This window comes from Oreochromis aureus, linkage group 16 (assembly GCF_013358895.1).
Source record: "Oreochromis aureus strain Israel breed Guangdong linkage group 16, ZZ_aureus, whole genome shotgun sequence".
Taxonomy (NCBI): Eukaryota; Metazoa; Chordata; class Actinopteri; order Cichliformes; family Cichlidae; genus Oreochromis; species Oreochromis aureus.
The window spans coordinates 27,667,002-27,689,275 of record NC_052957.1 but is presented as its reverse complement, the minus strand read 5'-3'; the positions used below and the strand labels follow the sequence as shown (position 1 = coordinate 27,689,275).

At 39.8% G+C, this 22,274-nt stretch overlaps 1 protein-coding gene across 2 annotated transcripts; it reads right to left on the bottom strand.

The window, feature by feature from the left end:
• Positions 1-133: 133 nt before the first annotated feature.
• On the bottom strand, positions 134-22,238 carry ift88 (intraflagellar transport 88 homolog). 2 transcript variants are annotated; one of them, XM_031755590.2, is made up of 25 exons: positions 21,960-22,238; positions 21,678-21,740; positions 21,430-21,489; positions 21,109-21,162; positions 20,924-20,987; positions 20,599-20,668; positions 19,754-19,844; positions 19,130-19,234; positions 18,542-18,644; positions 17,408-17,754; positions 17,063-17,133; positions 16,859-16,945; positions 16,116-16,215; positions 15,642-15,647; positions 14,674-14,760; positions 14,306-14,492; positions 12,909-13,017; positions 12,166-12,316; positions 11,646-11,761; positions 11,202-11,254; positions 11,018-11,083; positions 10,803-10,909; positions 8,351-8,423; positions 1,905-2,012; positions 134-805 (listed from the first exon to the last, which is right to left on the bottom strand). In XM_031755590.2, the coding sequence occupies exons 1-25, from the start codon at positions 22,038-22,040 to the stop codon at positions 684-686; spliced, it is 2,481 nt and encodes an 826-aa protein (XP_031611450.1). In that variant the 5' UTR covers positions 22,041-22,238; the 3' UTR covers positions 134-683. The 2 variants fall into 2 exon arrangements, with proteins under 2 accessions (XP_031611450.1, XP_031611451.1); XM_031755591.2 differs by lacking the exon at positions 15,642-15,647 and having other exon boundaries at positions 21,960-22,236.
• Positions 22,239-22,274: the final 36 nt, after the last annotated feature.

Genomic DNA, 22,274 nt, shown 5'->3' with positions numbered 1-22,274 from the left:
GATAAACTGCAACTAGCTACGTAACACTGCTAACGTCAGCTCTAGTTTCACCCATGCACTTTGTTCTCTTTGTTTCTGACCATTTAAAGTTTTAACAAACAGTCACATTGATGCTCAGATTCAACATTATTTCCTTAATGAAATAGTTTCTCTTTTAATGATACAATAAACAACATAAAGAGGAAGAAAGAAAAAAAATTATAAATACAATAGAATAATTAGAAAAAGGCAGAACATCAAATAGAAACCGGAACAGATGAATCACAAACTTTTGCCTTTAAAAGCATCAGAAAGGTGAAATGTTTTCAATTTTTTAGCAATGAGCTCCAAAATACAGGGTAATAGTATAGTATGGAATAGTATGTCCTTTTCTTTGAAACCCTGTGTGCTGGACTTAAGAGCCCGAACAAAGCTGTCTGAGGTGTCTCACACTGTAACATAACCAGCATTCCTCTCACAGCCAGAGGCATTCATTTCCTACACGGACATTTAGAAATGGATACATTTTCATTTAACAAAGGACTGAGATGTCAGGTAAAGATGTTCAGTGTGACAGAGCCTCTGGACCATCATGGGTTACCAACAGATGTACATAAACATCTGCTGAACATGAGTTTAAAACGTCCTGTGGTGAAGCTCTGGGCTCTTGACTTACAAACAGAGATAGCCTTGTGCTAACGCAGCTACTCTGGCAGCAGGTCGTCTCCTAGCTCTTCATCTGCAAAGTCGTCATCCTCCACACGCTTCTTGACTCCCGTCTTTGGTCTGTCCATCTGAGGCCCCAGTGGGTCCACGTAGGACGCATCTACACACAGGAGGAACAGCTTGTGATGAAATAGTTTGGGACACTGTATCCCAATAGAGACAGAATGTCAACATTATACACCTCTTCTACCAATTCTTTTTCTGTGTGTGTTTTTCTCAAGGAGCGCTGCAGAGTGAGATCGTGTGCACAGACAATTTCACTGCATTTTTTGGCATTCTAAATAGTAAGATCATTTAAGATAACTTTCAACATTTAAGTCTGCACAGGTTCATACTTTAAAAACACTGATATAAATATTACTCTGTTCCATTTTTAAACAGCTGCAATGAATTGAATTTAAGGACACATTATTCAAGTTGTCCTTTTCCCTTATACTCAGTGACCCTGCTCTGTTTGTGGTGTGCCACTGCTTGGCTGAGTTGCTGCGGTTGCTAAACGGACTTGTTGCAATGGTGGCATCCTATTACAGTGAGCGCTTTAGAACGACTCAATTATGCACAAATGTTTGAACAGGCAGGCTGCATGGACAGGTGCTAGGTTTTATACATCTAAGGTAAAGGGACTTACAACACCTGAATTCAAAGATTAGAGGTGCAGCCCAATACTTAAATGACAACCCATGCAGTGCATCTGCAGAGGACTATCCGCTGTGTGCTGCAGACAAAGAAAAACCTCTGATAATATCTTTATGATCATGTAAACCTCAGAATGTGTTTGGGAAACATGGGCTTGAACTCTAAATGGATACACGAATACAGCTCTTTTCTACTTTTTTACTTTACTGGACCATTCAAAGACCTTCATATAATTCAGTCACCCATTCACACAAGCACTTTTTTTCTATGCCTGAGTGCTTTTCTATCTTTTCCTATCTAACATTCACACTACAGCTGACTGTGACTCAGGATGTGGATGGCTAAAATTCTCAGAATTTCAGCCATCCATGTAGTAAGATGTTCCAGCACTAAATGAAATGAAACTGCACTAAGACGTCCATAAACCATCTGGGTGATTATATATTTATTCATATTTTTCTAAAAGAGACACGTATGTGTTGCACAACACATGAAGTTCAAAGACATAAGATAGTTAGGTAGGTGTTATATCATTAACTGCAGAAAAAATATGGTTTCCTCACCCAGTTCTTTTGGACTGTTGGCTTCATAAGGCTCATTTGAACCAGGAAGTGACCTCATTTTGGCGCTCAGACGCTCTCCTTTAGTGCTGCTGCTGCTGCGACCACTGTCTGTACAAAAACAAACACACACCTGCTGACTCATGATCTTTTTTAAAAGCAATACTCACATTCAAAATCCTATTAAAAGCTGTTTAAATATTCCTCAAACCCTGGAGTAAGACAGTTGAAACCACAGCAGTGCCTCTGACTGTGGCCTGCATGTGACTGAATATAGACGTGCAAAGTTTTCTTGCACACTTTCACGTACAAATGTCTTTTTCATATCTCGCTGACATTGGCTGAATGTGTGCAGGAAAATCATTCCTCCAATGTGAAATCACAGTCACTAAATATCACTGACATGTACGACTTGCTGTACAATAATGGACGATTTTTGTGAAAGGCATGGCGCGGTCGAACATGCCTACTGACCAGCTGCTAAAATGCAACACTAATATGCAACACACTCAGGTACTTTTGACAGGATGTAATGAATATGCCGGATAATGTGCACGTGTGTGTTCCAGGCTTATATGATGGGCTGACAGGGCAGTGTAGTGATATAAATTACAGACATGACTGCAGACAGCAGCAGCCAACATCTGGCTGCCAGGTAGCCTTGGAAACCTTAGGGGATCGGCGGCAGAAAGCTGAAAAACAGGAAGGAGGCCTGATATTCCACCTTCCCCTCACAGTCCCAAAAAAATCTCACAAACTGCTGGCAAACTGAGACCTCGGCTGGAAAAATCAACGTTTCCCCCCCGCCTTCCTTTCTTGGACAGTCTCGTTTGCATTTTTTTTTTAGTTTACACAACTCAGAGACATGTACTAGAGGGATAGCAAAACAGGCTAGAAGCTAGGAGCTGCAACAGAAGTTTCCACAATTAAAGTCGTTATAGGCATGTTTTATACACCTCTGAAGTACAACTAACCCTTTATTTCTGCAAGGAGATGGAGATCAATAGAGACAACGCAACTTTTTGGCTTTTATAACTATTTTTCCTTATTAAAGATATGTTGAAAAAAAAGTGAAGTTACATTAACATAAACCCAACCTTTACGTTTGAAAAGGCAGATCACACATGATAGAAAACACAGGTTAGAAAATCCCCACATTTCGACACACTTCTCTCCTGTTCTGCCACGGCATTTCAACAGATTCAGACTGCAGAACGACACAGCTGTGGATACGTGAGAAAACAAACCACCAGACTCGCACGTCAGTCATGAGAGAGCTGAAGACCTGCAGACCTGGAGACACACTCGACCACACAATACGCAGACTTTACAAAAAAGGTGGAAAACTCTCAGGTGAACGAGAGGGTTTTCCCCGAATATCTCAGAGCCGTTTAAGTGCTCGCTCCCCTCCTCCTCCTCCTTTCAGTGCAAAAACTGAGCGCAGTCCAACATCACGGCTGCCTGTCAAACAATTTCTGGATCAGGCCCATTTTTTCTTCTTCACTTGGGAAACTCACTTCTGCTATGCGTGCCTTGCAGTGCTTCACTCAGATGGTTTTAAGCACTTAAAAGATTTCTAATGACAGGAGCTCTTTTAAATTAAAAATAAAAGAGGTCTGATGCTAATGCTCTGTAGAAGAGAATCCCCTATATGTGCAGACACCTTTGGCTGACTGAAGAACTTTATCAGAGGTCAGCTTAACATTTCACAGCAGAGACTGACAGTACAAACCTAAACATGCTGTTGCTGCTACACAGTTTCCCTTAGTCTAACTTATTTGAATTTTGCTGTTTTGGCTCTTAAAGCTCATTGGCAGGTGAGCTGACTGTGCATTTGAGGGCAAAATACTGATGTAACAACTTCTGAAACACTATCATATCTCCTTGACCGCTCCCAGTTTATTCAACTGAAATCATTACACTCTCGTCTATTCCCAGTCACTTCTGGTGTACCCCAAGGTTCAGTCTTAGGCCCTCTTCTCTTCATGATATACATCCTCCCTCTAGGTACCATTTTCTGCAAATTTGATCTTCACTTTCACTGTTTTGCTGATGACACCCAGTTATATCTCTCCTGCAGACCTGATTCCTCCCTCCCACCCTCTTCCCTTACAGAACGTCTATCCAAATTAAAATCCTGGTTTAGCTCTAATTTTCTAAAGCTCAATGAGGATAAAACTGAGATCCTCCTTATTGGCAACAAATCCAACCTTTAGAAGGCGAACCATTTCTCACTCACTATCGATAACTCCACAGTTTTCCCTTCTCCTCAGGTTAAGAGCCTTTGTGTCATCCTAGACAGTTCACTTTCCTACAAATCTCACATCAATAATCTCACCCGTTCTGCCTACTTCCATCTACGCAATATTAACAAATTACGTCCTTCTCTTTCCACCCAGTCTACGTCCATTCTTGTCCACAGTCTTGTTACCTCCCATATACTGCAATTCTCTTTTGCATGGTCTCCCCCAAAAATTCCTCCATGAGTTTCAACTGGTTCAGAACTCTGTTGCCCGCATTATCACCAGAACCCCCTCCTACCAGCACATCACCCCTGTTCTTCAGGAACTTCATTGGCTCCCAGTGAAATTCCAGATAATATAAACTTCTTCTGCTCACCTTCAAGGCCATTCATAACCTCGCACCTCCTTACCTTTCTGACCTGTTAAGCACTACCTTTTCTGCCCGCTCACTTCGATCTTCTTCTTCTATCCACATTTCTGTGCCTTCCTTCCGCCTCACCACCATGGGAAGCAGAGCTTTTAGCTGCTCTGCTCCCAGGCTGTGGAACTGCCTACCCCCAGATATAAGAAACATTGGTTCTCTCCCCCAGTTTAAATCCCAACTCAAAACTCATCTGTTCAAATCTGCATATTCACTGTGAACCCACTGTTTGTTAATTTTACCTTGTGCTTTTGTTTTATTGTTCTTCATTGTGTCATTGTTCTATTATGTGTTTTATCCTATTGTACAGTGTCCTTGGGTGTCTTGAAAGGTGCTTTATAAATAAAATTCATTATTATTATTATTGTTATTATTATCTCTACTTTTAAGATTAGGCTTAAAACTTTCCTTTTTGCTAAAGCATATAGTTAGGGCTGGACCAGGTGACCCTGAATCCTCCCTTAGTTATGTTGCATTAGGCGTAGGCTGCCGGGGGATTCCCATGATGCATTGGGTATTTTTTCTTCAGTCACCTTTCTCACTCACTATGTGTTAATAGACCTCTCTGCATTGAATCATACCTGTTATTAATCTCTGTCTCTCTTCCACAGCATGTCTTTATCCTGTTTTCCTTCTCTCACCCAAACCGGTTACAGCAGATGGCCCCGCCCCTCCCTGAGCCTGGTTCTGCTGGAGGTTTCTTCCTGTTAAAAGGGAGTTTTTCCTTCCCACTGTTGCCAAAGTGCTTGCTCATAGGGGGTCATATGATTGTTGGGTTTTTCTCTGTATGTATTATTGTAGGGTCAACCTTACAATATAAAGCACCTTGAGGTGACTGTTGTTGTGATTTGGCGCTGTACAAAAAAACCTGAATTGAATTGAATGAACTAATCAAACAAACAAGCCCCAGTTTATTCAACAATCTCCTTCTGACTACAAATGGCCAGAATTACAGGCACATAGCCTGAAAGTCACAGTCTTACATACCTCTCCCCGAGTCCAGCAGTGGACTGAAGTGTTTAGACTCAGACTGAGACACTGGGAAGCAAAGAGGAAGCAGAGAGGGAATACAGATGAAGACAGAAGATCCAGAGAAGAAGAAGGAAGGAGAGATTACAGAGCTAGACTGAAGGTCTTATAGCACAGAGAGTAGCAAAAAAGTCTGCCACGTGCAATGAAAGATGATGACAATAAATGTGTCTGCGGTTTACAACCTCTCTTCTCTCACCTGCTTTGACCTCATCTTGTGCGCCATGAGAAAAGGATCTGGGTTTTAGTTCAACAATTTAAATGTTCAAACCAATATTTAAGCATCTGAAAGACTGAAGATGCAAGGCTGTGATGGACAATCTCCAGCAACCGTGTGTGTTCATTTTAACAGATGCATTTGCAGGCTCTGGCACCACTAAGCTATGGGATGATGAAAAGTCCTAATCTAATTTATAACGACACAGACGATTAATGGAAGCCTTGGCAGGAGAGAGCAGCAAGCGCATTAACAGTTATCCGTTACACAAACTCATATATGAATAGAACTCGACTACAGGAGCCTGCTAGAGGCGTTCAGCTGCAACGGAATGGAAAAGCTGGGCCTTGTTACACTTTTTGGAAGCTCTCTGGTTTGTATGGATTACATTTGAAATTTGCTGATGGTCCAGCTTTCCAGTGCCACAGCCAGCCTATTTGTCTGTATTAGGTGGGGATCTGTACTGAGTGTTCAGAGTCTTCAGTGTCCACTATGCCCACAGAGTGCTCAGACCTTCTCATCCTGCTGGATCCTGCAGGATGAGGAGGTCTGAGCACATCAGGCCTCAGTGTGGTGTTAGAAAACATATACCCATAACGCTGGACTTCTTAGGAGAGATGAGGACAGGTGTGGAGATGCCTGCTGCAGCATGTGTGAACAGGTAGAGAGAGAGAAGGAAGCAGTGAGACATAAAAATAAAAGAGTGGATCTGATGAGGAAAATCATGACGATGATCATCGTTATAGAACAATAACAATTCTGTATGAAAATTATATTTATGTAAGCAAACTCTCATATGTTAAAATGTTTGTTTAGCTCAAGCTGCCATGAAAAAAACCTACGCCTAATAAAGTTCACAGATGTTCCTGTACTGTATGTTCATTTAACTTGAAATTACACCAAAACCCACACATGGAGATGGTTTTCAATGTGACTCTAATAAGATTTTTATAGATGTGATTCATTCTGGGAGCTCTGTGTGCCTTTTGTGTTGCAGCACAACACAAAACAAGTGTACGTTCAAATCCTTAATGATGTAAGGTCTGAGCAGTCTGAGCAGAGAGAACAAGGATAGACGACATGGAGAGCACAGTCTGTGGACAGATGCCACAGACAGATGTGTGGCTCTCTGTCTCTGTCTCTCTGCTGGCTGATTTGGGGGATCTACAGTTATTTGATGCCACGTCACCAGCAGTTACATATTTAATGACATCTGCATTGTTAACACCGCAACACAGTTACATTGAGGGAAAGTAACTATCTGATCACCTGCTGAATCTGTAAGTTTGCTTGTTTCCATGGAGACACACAGAATGTCAACCAAAAATCCACAAAAAACCTCAACATCATATAAAAATGATAAATTCATTTGCATATCACTGACTTAAACAAGTATTTGATCCTCAAGCATAACACCTACTAAGTACTTGATGGTGAAACCCTTGCCTTGGCGATATGTTTTGGGTCATTGTCATGCTGGAAGATCCACCCATGACTCATCTTCAGTGTTCTGGCTGAGGGGAGGAGGTTCTCATCCAAGATTTTACGGTACACAGCCCCGTCCACTGGCCCCTCAGTGCAGTGAAGTTTTCCTGTGCTCTTAGCAGAAAAACAGCCCAAAGCACAATGTGTGCTTGACTGTGGGGATGATGTTCTCTGAGTCATACCCAGCATTACATTTCCTCCAACATGGCGGGTTGAGTTGATGCTAAAGAGCTTGATTTTGGTTTCATCTAACTACAGCACTTTTCCCCAACATGATTTAGATGTTCACTGGCAAACTCAAGACTTGTACAGCCTTCTTGAGCAAAACGACCTTCTTGAGCGCTGCAAGATTTCAGTCCATTACAACATAGTGTGTTACTAATGGTGTTCTTGGTGACTGTGGTCTCAACTGCCTTCAGATCGTTAACAAGCTCCTCCCATGTAATTTGGGGTAATCCACCGCCTCATCACCATCCTCACTCCATGAGGCAAGCAGACTGAGGATGACTGATGGTTATTTTATGTTTTTTCCAATTCCAAATAATCATACCAGCAGCTGTACAAGCTACGGTCATGTAGCTCACTCCAGTCTTGTGCAGGTCTGCAATTTTGTCCCTGACAACCTTTGATAGCTCTCTGGCCTCACCCATGGTGGTGGTGAGGCTGGAATGGAAGAAACTGATTCTGTGGACAGGTGTGCTTTATACACAAACGGCACTCAGGAGTATTTGTAATTGACTGATCCCAATCTGTGAGAGACAGAATTCTGACTAGTTATAGGGGGATCAAATAATTCTACTCAATAACATGCAAATTAATTTATAACTTTTATACAACATGTTTTTTTTCTTGAACTTGGTTGAAGGTTAATATTCAGTCTCTTTCCATTAAACTACCATAAAAATTAGAGACCATTAATTTCTTTCTAAAGTAAGCAATGGGGATCAAATCATTATAGGTTGATGATGTGTGGATGCACAACTCTGGTCTCAGCTGCAAATAACAGCTAACAGGTAACCTGTTGACCTAATTTGAAAAACAACAACCGACTCACCAGCGCTCCCTGCACTGCTCTCTCTGCCTTCTCTTCGACTTCTCGCGCTGCCTTCCCGTCCCGATTTTATCCTCTGCAAAGGGAAATAAGAGAAAAGGGTGGCGAGTAGGATTAGGTGACGTATGAGAGAAATTGCGGGCAGGGACATAAATAACACTAAATGTGTTCTAAATGTGTTTGACTTCAAAAGACATATGCAGTTTTGCCAATCAGATTACAGCACTTTAAAAAAACCGTGGCTCATAAACGAAGTACATTTTTTTGCTATGAAAACAATCTGTCAAAAAGCTAAGCCCCAATATTCAAAGGAATGTGACATTAATGTGCAAAAAATATTACATACCATAAAAATGTTACATGTAAACAAGCCTTACATAAAGTCAGGGGAGTACTCTGCTGAATCACTAAAACCATAAGCAGTCAGTTTTAAAGATGAGGAAAAGAAATGAAAACAAGGATATATGATGCCACGAAAAACAACCACACAAAGCCAACGTCTAACTCATATATTAGATTTAGGTTATTGCTATGCTCTCAGTCCTCGTGTCTTGCACTGTGCAGTTTGTTTTATCAGTGGGATCGGTTGTTTTCCACTGTTTTTCAGTTTGAAGAATTTGGGGATTAACGAGTCAACCCTCCATCATTCTCTGTAGGCCTGTTTCTCTGCTCCAACAGCAGCTGGTTGTTATTTGACGAACTCATCGGTCTAATCTGTTCCTGGCTTTGATAAATCACTCCACACGACCAAGGCACACAGCTCTGTTACTCTGGCTTTCTTCAAATTCTGACTGACCCCAAAGCACCTCTAGTTTATGTATCGCAAGTGTGTTGTTTAGAAGCCTTTAAATAATAATCACATATAAGGAACAATGCATTGCAGAAGTTATTCAAAATATGCAGTGTTAGCTGATTATTTTCTTACTCAGCTATTATTCATAATAAACAGGATATGAGAATATTCCTGTGATCAGAGTCTTGGAGTACTGTGTTGATAAAACACCTAAAAACATTTTTCTTCACAGACAGATGAACGAAATTTCCCATTCTGTGTTATTTGTACTCTTCATCATCAGCAGTGCGCTTAAACCCAGAAATTAAGAACAATATTAATACAGCATAAGTAAACCAGGATATTCTATTGATCATATGCAAGCAGTGGGATAAGATCCAATTAGAAACAAGCAAACATTGTTGGCCGATGTAATAATGTGGTTCCATGACTTGTGTCTCGAGTTAATCTAGGTTTAGATTGAAAAAGAAAACACAGGCTTTATGCTAACCATCAGAGAAGATGAGAATAATCCCTTTGGCTGCTTATATTCAAACCACTGACCACTTTTCTAATTCATTCTGACGTTTCATATGACACTGAACAACCCAAACAACTGCACTGGCATCAGACCTGAGAACAACTCTCCAAACACTAAAGCTGTTTTGAAAAAGACCCGAGATTACTATCAGCCAGGTGTTAAACAGCTGTACAGCATCTGTTTGATTCATGGAAAATAAACAGAGAAGAAAAACAGCTGTTTTTCATGCAGCTGCAGAGTTGCAGTGACCACGGTCCAACTTTGCATCTAAAGGAAACGCGCGTTTTAAATCAGCGAGCGCTCATCCAGGAACAGACGTCAGTCCTCTGTTAAAAAAGTGATGAAAAGATGATTGATGAAAGTGCCCGAAAAGTCTCTAATGTACAAGTGCAAAATACGCAAGTAATTCATCAGGCAGCATGTTAACATGCATCAGATGGACCCACTTATACATTACATCACAAAACAAGGTGGAGTGTGTGGAGTTTAATTCATGCAAATAGATCTCGGATGTTGTTCCTGGGATCTGCTGGAGCCTACCTTGGAGGTCACTGCACCGAGCGCTCTGATTACCAGTCGGACCACTTATTACCTTCACTCTCCACATCTTCTCTGAGCCCTTGGTACTTCTCCAGCTTCTCATGTTCCTTCTTCCTGATGCTGTTGTCAATCTGTATAGCTACATCTATCACTACGGCCGTCTTCTTCTGCTTGTCTACCACCTCTATGTCCCACAGGATCTTAGCTCGGTCATTCTCCACCACCCTGGGGGGCCATACTTGGCACAGATGTTTCTGTATACTATTCCGGCCACTTGGTTATGGCATACCATGTATGCCCTGCCTGTTAGCATCTTCCACCCTGCTGTTTAGTGCTGGATTGTCTCAGGGGCATCTTTACACAGTCTGCTCCTGGGGTCTTGCCTGGTGTGATAGACCCCAGCCTCGATGGATCTATATGTTATAAATGTGTGTGTGTGTGTGTGTGTCACCACTATTAAAAGTCAATTCCATTTTATTTCTATCTTTGTTAGTGAACTTTTTGTGGGGGGTTTTCTGCAAGCATTTTTTTTATTAAATGTAGAATTGAGATCTGCCAAACGGATCATTAGTTTATTTACCCAGAAATGTCTGACAGAATACCTGCTCTCTGATTTCCTTCATCTTCTCTACCTTCTTCAGTTTGGTGGCGTAGTCTTGGACTTCCTTCAATTGCATATCTGTGCACAGCCGCACCAGGAAACGCAAGCCTGCACCAAACAACACACACACTCTTTAATTTTACACTCTGATCAGGGCACCATCTGTTGCTGGTCAAGAGTTCCGTTGAAAACTGTGTAACAAGCTGGATGAATTACATTCCACATTTTCTGGAAACTTTCGGTGGATTTCTTTATAAGTTTCCAGTGCTTTCTGGGAGTTTCCTGTAAAAGAGGAAAAGAAAAAGAACAAAAAAATGAAATGAACTGTGCTAGCTCACATTGCAACTTTGCTTTGTTGTTTTATTGCCATGGAAGCTGAGGCGAAACGTGTTTTTCTCACCACTTCGTCTGTAGCAGCTTGCCACCATTAGCTGCCACTTCACCTGGGTTGGTCTGAGGAGCAGAAACACATCTGATCAATGTAAACACACAAACCAACACCTAACTTAAATCATTTTGCTGACCTCCTAAGGACTGCTTAGAACATATCAGTATGCCAGGACCACATTAAAATAGTTAATATATTTTAAAAATTGTTACCATGTAATACAACTATTACAACGTAATACAAAAGGTGGAACTATGTACCTCAAGATTAAAGAATGTAAAACAACTTCACTAAGTTTTTCTGCAACAGTTCCATATAAGATGAGAGGCTGTCGCATTCATTTAAGTTAGAAACATATTTAAGCTTCCATAAAAATCTTAGAGTGTGAACTTACATTTTTTTTTACCAACCCATCTGTGCTATCTGTTTAAAATAATCTAAATGGTAGTTACTTACTGTATAAGCGTGGCTCTTTCAAAGTACTGAATGGCTTTCTCACAGAACTGTGTCTCAATGTAGTAAGCTCCGAGCCACTCAATCACATCGATGTTGCAGGGAAAGTACCTAAAGGACTGGACAGCAACAACGTAACAACATTAGTTTGCTTAAAGTAGTGGTGTCAAAAGTAGGGCCTGGGGGCCAGGATTGGGACAGCAAAGAGTCCAATCCGGCCTGTGTTTAGATAATGTGAAAAAGGGCATAAATCTTTTACTTTTATCTGTATTTTGAGAAGTTTTACAGCCTTTTGTACCGCTAAATATCTCCATCATGGCCTTTCATACTATCCTAACATAATTAGCAAACAGATGAACAAAAAAGTTAAAAAAAAACAAACAATTTTTTCACTGTTCACTGTACAAATTTCTGTTTTTCACAATGGGTCCACAGAAAAAAAATGTACTGTTAAACTTCTGTACAGTGTAATTTAGTGTAATTTAGAGAGAAAAAACCCCCCATGAAATTAAGCTTCTGGTACCTCATAATAGTACTGGAAAGCCTGGGATTTGTCCCCCTCGCCATCATGCAGTTCTCCCAGCTTAGCCAGTGCCTGGGCATCTGTTGGAGTTACACTGATGACCTGCATTAGCCATTCGATTGCTTGTTCAGGATTTTCCAGAAGCTCATAGCTGGGATCAAAGTGTTAAGAACTAATAGATGCTCATGTGATGATATATGGACAAACAGGCTTGAATCCCTGAATGAACACATTCCAACAAACCCTAAGGTACATACGAGTAAAAACAGATCATCTGTGTGACATACAAACACATCACTAGAGCCTGTCTGACACAGGATTTTTAAGACTATATCAGACTATATACTGATATTTGGCTATTTAGATCTCAGATATTCCAATATATCGTCTAAAAATGTTTTCTTTCACACACAGCAAAGAAACCAAACAGATTTATGTTTATGAGTAAAGGCTGCCTTACTTTGCTCAGAGCAGTTGTTTTTTGTGTTTGTGGCTTTCTAAATATGTTGTTGGCAACAGGGGCGTCGTATAGTGCCCCCTGGTGAACAAACTATGCAACATCAATGACTTTGACGCTTTGTAACGGCATTTCTCTCATGTCTTCTTTACTTCTCTAATTTTCATTGATTGTCTGTTACAAATGCCAATAACAATAGAAGAACAAATAGCTAATATTGGGCGATTGTACTGACCCGCTGATAAAAAAAAAAATCTGCACATCACACTTGTTAGCAGCGGGATACAGGCTGGCCAGCTGGTACATGACTTGGGAACTGTTCCTCAGAATGGCATGGAGCTTCAGGAAGCAGTCCAGAGCCTCCTCTAGACGATTCAGTCTTTTATAAGTCAGACCTGAAACAAGGTTTAGAGGAAAATTCAGTCACGTAACTGTGCCTCTATGTCAATAATAATCACACAAGTCACATATATACCACATGTTGGTGTAGTTTTAATCCAGCATACCTTTTACTTAAGATGACTTTAAAATTTGGATGCTGTTGCTTTAAAGAGCTACCGTGTCTGTGAATACGATAGCTCCAAAGGTTTTAAATGAATTCTGATAAAACTATAAAACTTTGTATAGGTGCAGAGTCGGGTCATATTAACAAACCATTTAAATTTCGTTAACATCAACCAAGGTCTTCAAGGCGAACGTAAAGATTTATTGGCTGAAAACAGACCAAAACGCCTGATAAGTTATGTTAACTAATGTTAGCCTGATAACTGAAACTAAGAGTCTGACAACTGTGGTGTGTATTGTCAACAGAAAGTACCCATGAAGCTTTCAAATATCATGTCTCATTTGACCTCTGACCTCTCCTTTAAGGTCAATAGCTTGAACTGAAGGTTAAAGTAATAACAGTGATATATAGGGGTAATTAAAACTATTTTTCTTACTGTAATTGTTTGTATTAAAAACATTTATAAAATGGTATATGGGGATTTTATATATCACATTATAGTTTTCATCCAAATATGTCACATTTGACCTCTGACCTCAATTTTACATCTGCCCTTCTTTCAAATTGACCCAAAAATGCGTACTACCTTTAAAGAAAGTATTGTCAAGAGAAAGAAAATGAGCTGCCTAGTTGGTTAGAAACATGCTGTAGTATATTATTATATAATAAAATAAGGTTATTTGTGTCCATGTATTGATAAATCAATGCCAGTTATCCATTACCTACTCCTACATAATTTTTAAATACAAAATACAATACAATTAAAAGTAAATACTTCGCAGAGAGTGAGCTGCCTTGGGAGAGGTTTGTGCTCTAAGTGCTTCTTGTTATTTATGTATTTGTGCACATTCCAATAGGGTCGGTCATGCTGTGTCCACACTTATTCACAATGTAGCCTCAGCCAATATTCTGGTACTCATAGCAGAATGCTGGATGAAGATACACAGAGATTTAGACAGAGTACTCATGGACTCAGCATATTTTCCTAACAGTCAAGAGTCTGGATTTAAAGTTTAAATAGTCCTTGCAGCAAATATTAACAGACCGCAGCTCAGAGTGCAGCAAGCTCTTGTTGTTCATTCCCAAATGATTCTTGCACGTCCAATTGTTGTTGAGCAATACATCAAACCTCCTGCTTACCTACTACCGCATTACTGCTGCAGTTAAGGAGCACTTACCCAGGTTGTAAAGGCCTTCGGTGCACGAGGAATCATTCCTCAATGCTTCTTTGTAGAACTCTGCAGCCTTTTCATATTCCTGTTTGACAAACACCGTGTTGCCCTTGTTGATAAGTGCTGCTGGGTTGTAACGATCAGCATTCATAGCAAGGTCAGCATATCGGTCAGCCTGGTCGTAGTCTTTCTCCTGTTAGCGAAATTACAAGAGAAGAGAATATGGTTGTTCAATCATCTCCCAACAGTAACATTTAGTATTACATTTCTTTAACAGCAAACCTCAAAATATTTTGCTTTTTATGATTTTACGTGTTTTAAATTTTCAGAACATTTTTAAGTCTAACGTTATTTTATAATCAAGAGATTCTTACCAGAAAATAGAGGAAAGAGAGGTTAGTGGCTGCAGCGCTCTTCACTCTGCTGTCCTTCTTCTCAAATGCCTTCAGTGTTTCCACTGCCTGAAAACACATAACTCATTACAATCAGGGTAACAGCTCCTCCAGTACAGCATGTTCAGTAATAAATTATATTTTAAGTACAAGCCTATTTCCCCAGCATGTAACACACAAAGAAACATAAAAAAGAAATTTGCTGAATTATTAGTCAAAGAATCAACGACAATATTATTAGCCATTAATAGCCAATCACTGATAAATCACATATACATTTTCTTCACATTTATGGTGAAGATACTTGGACATTTTGGCGTTTTTTCTAAGAACATGTGAAGGTAAGCTGTAATTCTTCTTCATTCCTTACATCTGTTTATGCATCACCTTCACTGTGTGCTGTGCTCTGGTGAAGTAAATATAATGCTTTGCAAGTTTAAAGTCACTCCCTCTCCCTTTTTATCTAACTGACTGTTATGCCTCTGTGAGTACGTTACATTCTGGGGAAATTTCCCAACTGTATTAGTGAGTAAGGATTAGCATTTTCACAAATCACCAGCTTGGCTACAGCTGCACAGATGACCACCAGTTACACCACCAACACTCCTGTGTGTAAATAATGGAAAAGCACCACAGCATGCATCAGATGTGAAACCAGTGGCTACAAGATAATTAGTTACTACAGTGAGTCCTTTCATCTTAGCCACAAAGCAGCTCCACACATGGCTGCATGTCCTCCACTGTTCAGTTGGATATTATTATTAACAAAGAATACTTTCAGCACAAAGACTTTCCTGAGCAGTCTGTGGGGCCTAAACCAATAATTGCCTCACAAACATCTCCTTGCAGTGGCATTATTTGGGTAAAAGACGTCCTTGTGAAGTAACAAGTCAAGGGGAACAAACCCAGTACAATCTAAATGTGGACATGGGAATGGAAGGCAGACATACCTCAACCTTAGGCATGCAGATGGGGAGGAAACAAAAGCAAAAAGGCAATGAGAAGATGAAATACTGAGTCGGACACTGAGCTCTGTTCAAACAGCCTCAGCAGGAGAAAACTCACACATATGAATTGTGCTAAGCAACAGTATTACAACATTGTTTAAAAAAAGAAAAAGATGGAAACACAAATTTATGTAAACGGATAACCAAGAACAGGTTTCACATGTTATAAGGGAATTACACTTACTTAATCTCATTGACTTTTTTGGGTTCAGCATTATATTTGGCAAATATTACCAAAGCTATCAATTTACATGACAGCCACATATGATGGAAGCTACTAAAGCCTCATTTTGATGTCTTATTATGGTCTAAAATTCAGTTTGGCAGCAAATTATTAAGAGTGGAAGGTGTGGTTGTAAAATACACAGACCAGAAAAGAAGGAAGTACCCTTAATGCTGCTGAGAAAATACTCTCACCTGGTTGAAGTCCTTCTGTCTGAGGTAGGTGATGGCTTTGTTAATCTCTAAATCATTGGCAAGCTCGACATACTGAGAACTCTTCACCATGTCGACACACCTTAAAAAAAGAAAGCATACATTCACCATCTTCATGTGTCAGATGCCAGCATTCGATTGATCGCTGCAAATAGCAGGTGCATAAATGGAGAATAATTAAGCAGTTGTTTGATTTGATTTCTGTTTCTCAATACTGAAGTGGTCCTCTCCAACATACTAATGTGCATTAGTGCACATTAATGCACATGTCGAGCACTTTTACAAGTACTTGACACGTATTATGTTCATTTAAAAACCTAAACAGGAAAGCATTAGGGAAAAAAATGTGATCAAACTAGTGTGCAGAGAAGTTGAGGCAAGTAAAGGAACTTTGGAAAGTCCCTCACACCACCACTAAAGAAACGAGAGCCACTGGAAGACTCAAACTATTAAAACCTTCTTCTTGTTACAAACTTTCTATCTCCCTCTAAGGGCCGTCTTTGAGCTTTTTTTTAAATCTTCAAGCAATCAAGTTGGGACATTTATGTAACTGTAAATGTATTGTAACTATTCCATAGTTAGGCACTGTTACAATTTTCAGTTATTCAAGTTAAATATTTTATGTGTTAATGCAAAATATCTTTAAATTTTTCACACTGATGAACAAAAATACCATGCTCACATTAAAGTCTTTAGATGCAAAGAAAAAGACAGCAGTAACAAACCAGTCAAATCCAGTAGCAAACAAAGTCTCAATCGCTGGGGCAATGAGCTTGGCTGCTGTCATGATGTATTTCTCAGCCAGGGTTTTTCTATGAACAGCATACAGGAATACAGAGGAACAGGTGAATTAAGGGGGGGGGAAAGTAATACAGAGGACTGATGGAGCAAGACAAAGTTGGGTTTGTGTTGTGTGAATATCTTCTTACAGATCTCTCTCCATCTGGTGAAGTTTGTCATTTTTAATGGCCTCAATGACCATATTGGAGCTGGTGTCTTCCTGAAAGAGTTGGCAGAACTAGACTTAATTCAAATGGCTTATGGTAGCGCATGTAATTTTTTCAGCACTTCATTGTAAATATTACAGTTCTTTAGATGGTCTTAAATTTCAAGAAAAGGGAAGTCATTCTGAGAATATTTGGCCAACTAAAAAACATTTTGAAGGCTTTGGGGGGATTTTTCTTTTAAAAAATTAAGTGTATAATTGTAGAGTGTGTGCAAAAGTGAAAATAGGCAGCGAGCCAGCTGAAATGCTGTAATACTATATCACTTACATTGGAAGGGATGTATTTGTCTTCATCATCAATGCCCAGAGGAACAGAGATGAGCTTCTGAAAGGCCTTCTTCATCCTCTCTCTGTCACCGATAGCATAGTAGCACAGGATAAGGTTGAAGCCTGTCTTGATATTTGGACTCTCGCTCATGATGTGCTCGAAAGACGTAATGGCATCTGTGTACTGGCCCATGCAGATAAACACTACACCGATATTCTGCATGATCTTGATCCTCATTTCTTTGTGGGCATTTGTTATCTGATCCAGCGCCATTCGGTAGAACTTGATGGCTTTAGGATAGTTCTTCTGTTTAAAGTAGATGTTGGCCATGTTGACTTTCAGGCGGCCTGGAACAGTTTGATGGAAAAACCACAAGACAAGTAATACAACAAAGAATTTACAATGTATGAAACATGACTTTTTTCTTATGTGTCAGTGATCTGGGAATATTTAACACAATGCCACAATTTTCCCAGCAGTAAAAATCCCAGATACTGCAAAAATACACCAAGAGCTACACCTCAGAGTCTACAGGCCTCAGTTATCATGTTAAAATGTTAAAGTTCATGACAGTACAATTAGAAAATGATTGAACTAGTATGGCTTCTATATATGTTTCTACAAAAAGAGCATGGCTTAGATTTGCACTCATTGAGACATCCATGTACGCGTCTGTATACCGAAGTATTGTAGAGTCAAATGTGAGGCCACCTAAAGCTCGGGTGTTACTGGGTCATGGGGAGGAAAATGATCCCAAGAAAACAAGCAGATCTATAACAGAATGACTAAAAAAGGAAAGAATCGACGCGCTGCAATAAACGAGTCAGAGTGCAGACCTCAACATGATTTAAGTCCTGTGGTAGGTCCTTAAGAAAGCTGTGCATAAATGAATGCCTGAAACCCTCAAGGAACTGAAGCAATGTTGTAAAGAACAGTGAGCCAATATTCCTCAACAATAACAGGAGACACTGATAAAGTCATAGGGAAAATGATTACTTGAAGCTGCTGCTGCTGAAGGTATTCCACAAGCTTTCATGCGGTGTATAAAACTTCTTTTTCACATGATTGTATTCACAAGGGCTGCCACATTCTAAGTACACCAGCAGTGAGTGTGAAGCTGAGCGGCCTGCTCACCTGCGTTACTGAACATTTTATTCTTCACAATGATCTGGTAGCTGTTCAGGGCCTCTGGGTACATTTCATTGTTTGTGTATTGGTTGGCAAGGTTGAGCAAAACCTGGTAATGGGAGAAACATTTAATATTTCTAAATAAAATAATTAAAAACTGATGTTAGAAATTGATTTGAAAAAACAAACTTTAAATTTTATCTGTCTTTCGCAAGCTGTTCCTTCCTGAATAGCTGAGCCATGAACACAAACATCTGAGATGATTTACTTTAATATTTTAGGAAACAATAATAATAATTCACTCTGAATAAGATAAATACACCACTGAGTAAGCACTTATAGTTTATTTCTACAGTTATTGTAGACCAGGAGGATGTGGAGCATTTTTAAATGAAAAGTACAACTTTGATTTGTTTTTGACTGAAAGAAAGAAAAAACTCTTGCTTATTTTTACTTATCACTTATCAGTTCGGTTTTTCAGGCATTAAAAAGTTGTTTTTTCAAAATAAAATCAACACCAGAATGTTCTTTTAGAAAGAAAATGGTTACTCGTGAGTGCAGAGTGTAGAACAAGCATACAGCAGCCTGACTTACAGAGTAGGTGAGGTCTAAATTTATATGGTCTGCACTGCCAGACTGTTCCCTCTGTCTGACCAGGGCTCGCTCCTTCCGCCCTGCCTCTTTGGCTTTTTCAAGGGCCTGTAGACACAGACACACCCACACAAACACACACAGCAAGTAAGCCACTTCTGGGTAATAATCAGAAATAATTATGAATACACACTCTGCTGCAATGATGTAACAAGTTTTTCCTGCCCATTAGACATTCTGGTGCCGACCAAAAAGGCCTTGGCCCTTCACAAGACGAAAATCACCTGTAATAACAATATTTTTAAAAAGAGTTTTTTTTAAAGTTTTCAGAAATCACAGCAAACAGCACACTGCTGTTATGTGTGCCTATACAATATGTAGACCAATTTTCCCCACGTATGAAAAACCACTGGAAATGGGAAGGTTGATAAACTTCAAGTACTTTGTCCTAACAGCCGTTTTAGGTATCACTCTGGTAGAAATGTAAGCAGTTTTTATACACATCACTTTGAGAGAGCTGACACAGTTAAAAAGGAATTATGGCGAACTGCCCCACGTGGAGAGCCTTCGCTTTAAATCCAGACAGTCAACATTAGTAAAAAATTTGTTAAAGAGTGACAGGCTGACCACTTGTAAGGCTCCCATGCTCTGTGCCATGCAGCTCTCCTCTATCAGGTCATTCACTTTCTTCTCCAAGATTTTGATCTTCTCCTCAGGCCTGCAAGAACATGATGCAGAAAAAAAGAGAGTGAAACGTTTGTGAGCTTATAATAGCTGATAATAAGAGGCCCAAGGTGTGCCAAGAACATATCCTATTACACCACCACTCCCAGCCTGAACCACTGGTGCGAAGAAGGATGGCGAAATGTTTTATGTTTTATGCCAAATTCTGACCCTACAATAAGAATTCCACAAGCAATGTTTTTTTCTATTTTTCTATTCTATTAGTTTCGGTGATCCTCTGAACTGTAGCCTCAGTTTCCTGAACTACCTAACAGGAGTGTCGCATGGCGTGGTCTTCTGCTGATGTAGCCCGTCTGCTTTAAAGTTTGATGTGTTGTGCATTCAGAGATGCACTTCTGCATACTTTGATTGTAAAGAGTGGTTGTCTGAGTAACTGTTGCCTTCCTATCAGCTCAAAGCAGCATCAACACAATTTCAACCAGACAACTGCAGCTCCCAACAGATCTGCAGTTTTTAAAACACTCAAACCAGGCTGTTTCACACAAACAGTCATGCCCCGTTCAAAGTAATATAAATCACATTCCTTTTCCGGATGCCAGGTTTCAACCTCAGCAGGTCATCTTGACCATGTTTATGTGCCTAAATTTACTGAGTTGCTGACATAAGACAGGCAGATTAGATATTTGCATCAGAGAGCAGTTGAACAGGCATACCTAATGAAGTTGCAGAGTGAGTGTACTGCATAGCATTTTCACACTGAAACAAAGCAGTCTAAAGTGATAACTTACGTATCCTCATTCTTTGCTTCGAGTGCAGGTGCAGGACCTCTGGACTGGCCCAGAGGGTCAAAGGCTGAGCCTGAAAATATAAATCATACCAATTCATCACTATATCACTGCAAGGGGAAAGACACAAAGCTTGCATATTTAAATCTGTCCTTATAAGAATGGAAAGAGGTTTATATTAACAAAAAAATGCTAATTTTTTATTTTTTAGATTTTTATGTTAGAGACACTCAACTGTACCTATTCCTGAAGTATACAATAATAACTTTTTAATCATTATCGACACGCAAAAGAAAATAAATGAAACAGACAACTTCTTTAAACTCACCCCGACTCAGGGCGGAGGTGTAACCTGCTGCTCTGACGGCAGTCATTGGTCGGGCTGACCCATCCTGGTACATTTGCAAATAACAAAAAATACATATATAGTAAACTCTAATTATAAAAAAATAATCTAACATAAACTATGCAAGACCTTATGTGCACATTCGATTATTTAATAATAATTCTCACCTGTACAGCTCCAGTCATGGGTCGTCCCATTGAAGAGGCCATATGAAGCCGAGCCTTTGTGAAACAATAAGTATCAATATTGTAATCAATAACAATAATTTTGGTCTTTTTAACATGTAGATATGAACAAAAACATTCCACATAAATGCTTCACGGTAATGAAACAATCACCGTCATTGGCTGCACATCTTGTCACCTATCAGTGATTTAATCTGAGCAACTTTCATCACAGAACTGTACTTTGAAGGAGGTATCTGTATTTGTTGTGATCATTCAAAAATGTTTCACTTTTAAAGGATCATTCTATTTCTTTGTACTTACGCCAAAAGAAGTAGCTAAAGATCGAGGTCCAATGGGAGTGCCAGGAAACTTGGCAGTCATCTAAAAAATTAAAGACATGATATATTAGTAGTTAAACGATTTATACACCTCCAGTAAGCCTCTCCCTCTCTCTCCCACTTACTTACTTACTCACTCACTCACACAAACGCGCACAAACAAACAAACAAACAAACAAACACACACACACACACACACACACACACACACACACAGTATTTGGCACTTACCGGGGGTCTTCTTCCATGACTTGTCCTCACTGCTTGCTGGAAGCCCACATCATTCTCCAGCTCCTTAAAATTGGACAACAATTAGTCTTCATTTTTTAAATAGTGGGCGGACAGAAGAGCAGACATTTTTCACACAAACAATTTTGAAATAAAACTGAAGTAATTTGTCTTTCGCCATGCCACTATCTCAATCTCATATAACCAACATTAATTTTTCAAAGTTGCTTTCTATACGCTTAGAAACAATGTACTAATGTAGTGTTAGGTTAGCGGTTAACTTACCTCCGAGTCAAATGTCGGATTATAATCATTGTAACCCGAGTAAAGGTCGTCCTCCTCTACAGCCAGATGCACATGTTCCATTTCTGTTTCTCCGGAAAGGTAGTATATGAAAATATTCCTCAATGTGTGGCAAACAAACAGTTTTCTATGCGAGATAACTGGTAATATTTTGTTGTCCTTTTAGGATTTCATCCCACAATTCAACGCGGCACGGGCGGGACAGTTTCCTTTTCAAACCTCTGATTGGTTTTTCACGCGTCCATCATCGTCTGGCCTCAACCTAATTGGTTGAAGTTGCGCTCATTCGTTGCTAGG

What these genes read in the sequence shown, in the direction of transcription:
- ift88 (XM_031755590.2), bottom strand. Translation starts at nt 22,040, where the DNA reads ATGGAACATGTGCATCTGGCTGTAGAGGAGGACGACCTTTACTCGGGT. An exon ending in ATCCGACATTTGACTCGGAG is followed by an intron (nt 21,741 to 21,959) that starts GTAAGTTAACCG and finishes TCCAATTTTAAG; the next exon opens with GAGCTGGAGAATGATGTGGG. An exon ending in AAGCTGCTACAGACGAAGTG is followed by an intron (nt 11,084 to 11,201) that starts GTGAGAAAAACA and finishes CCTCTTTTACAG; the next exon opens with GAAACTCCCAGAAAGCACTG.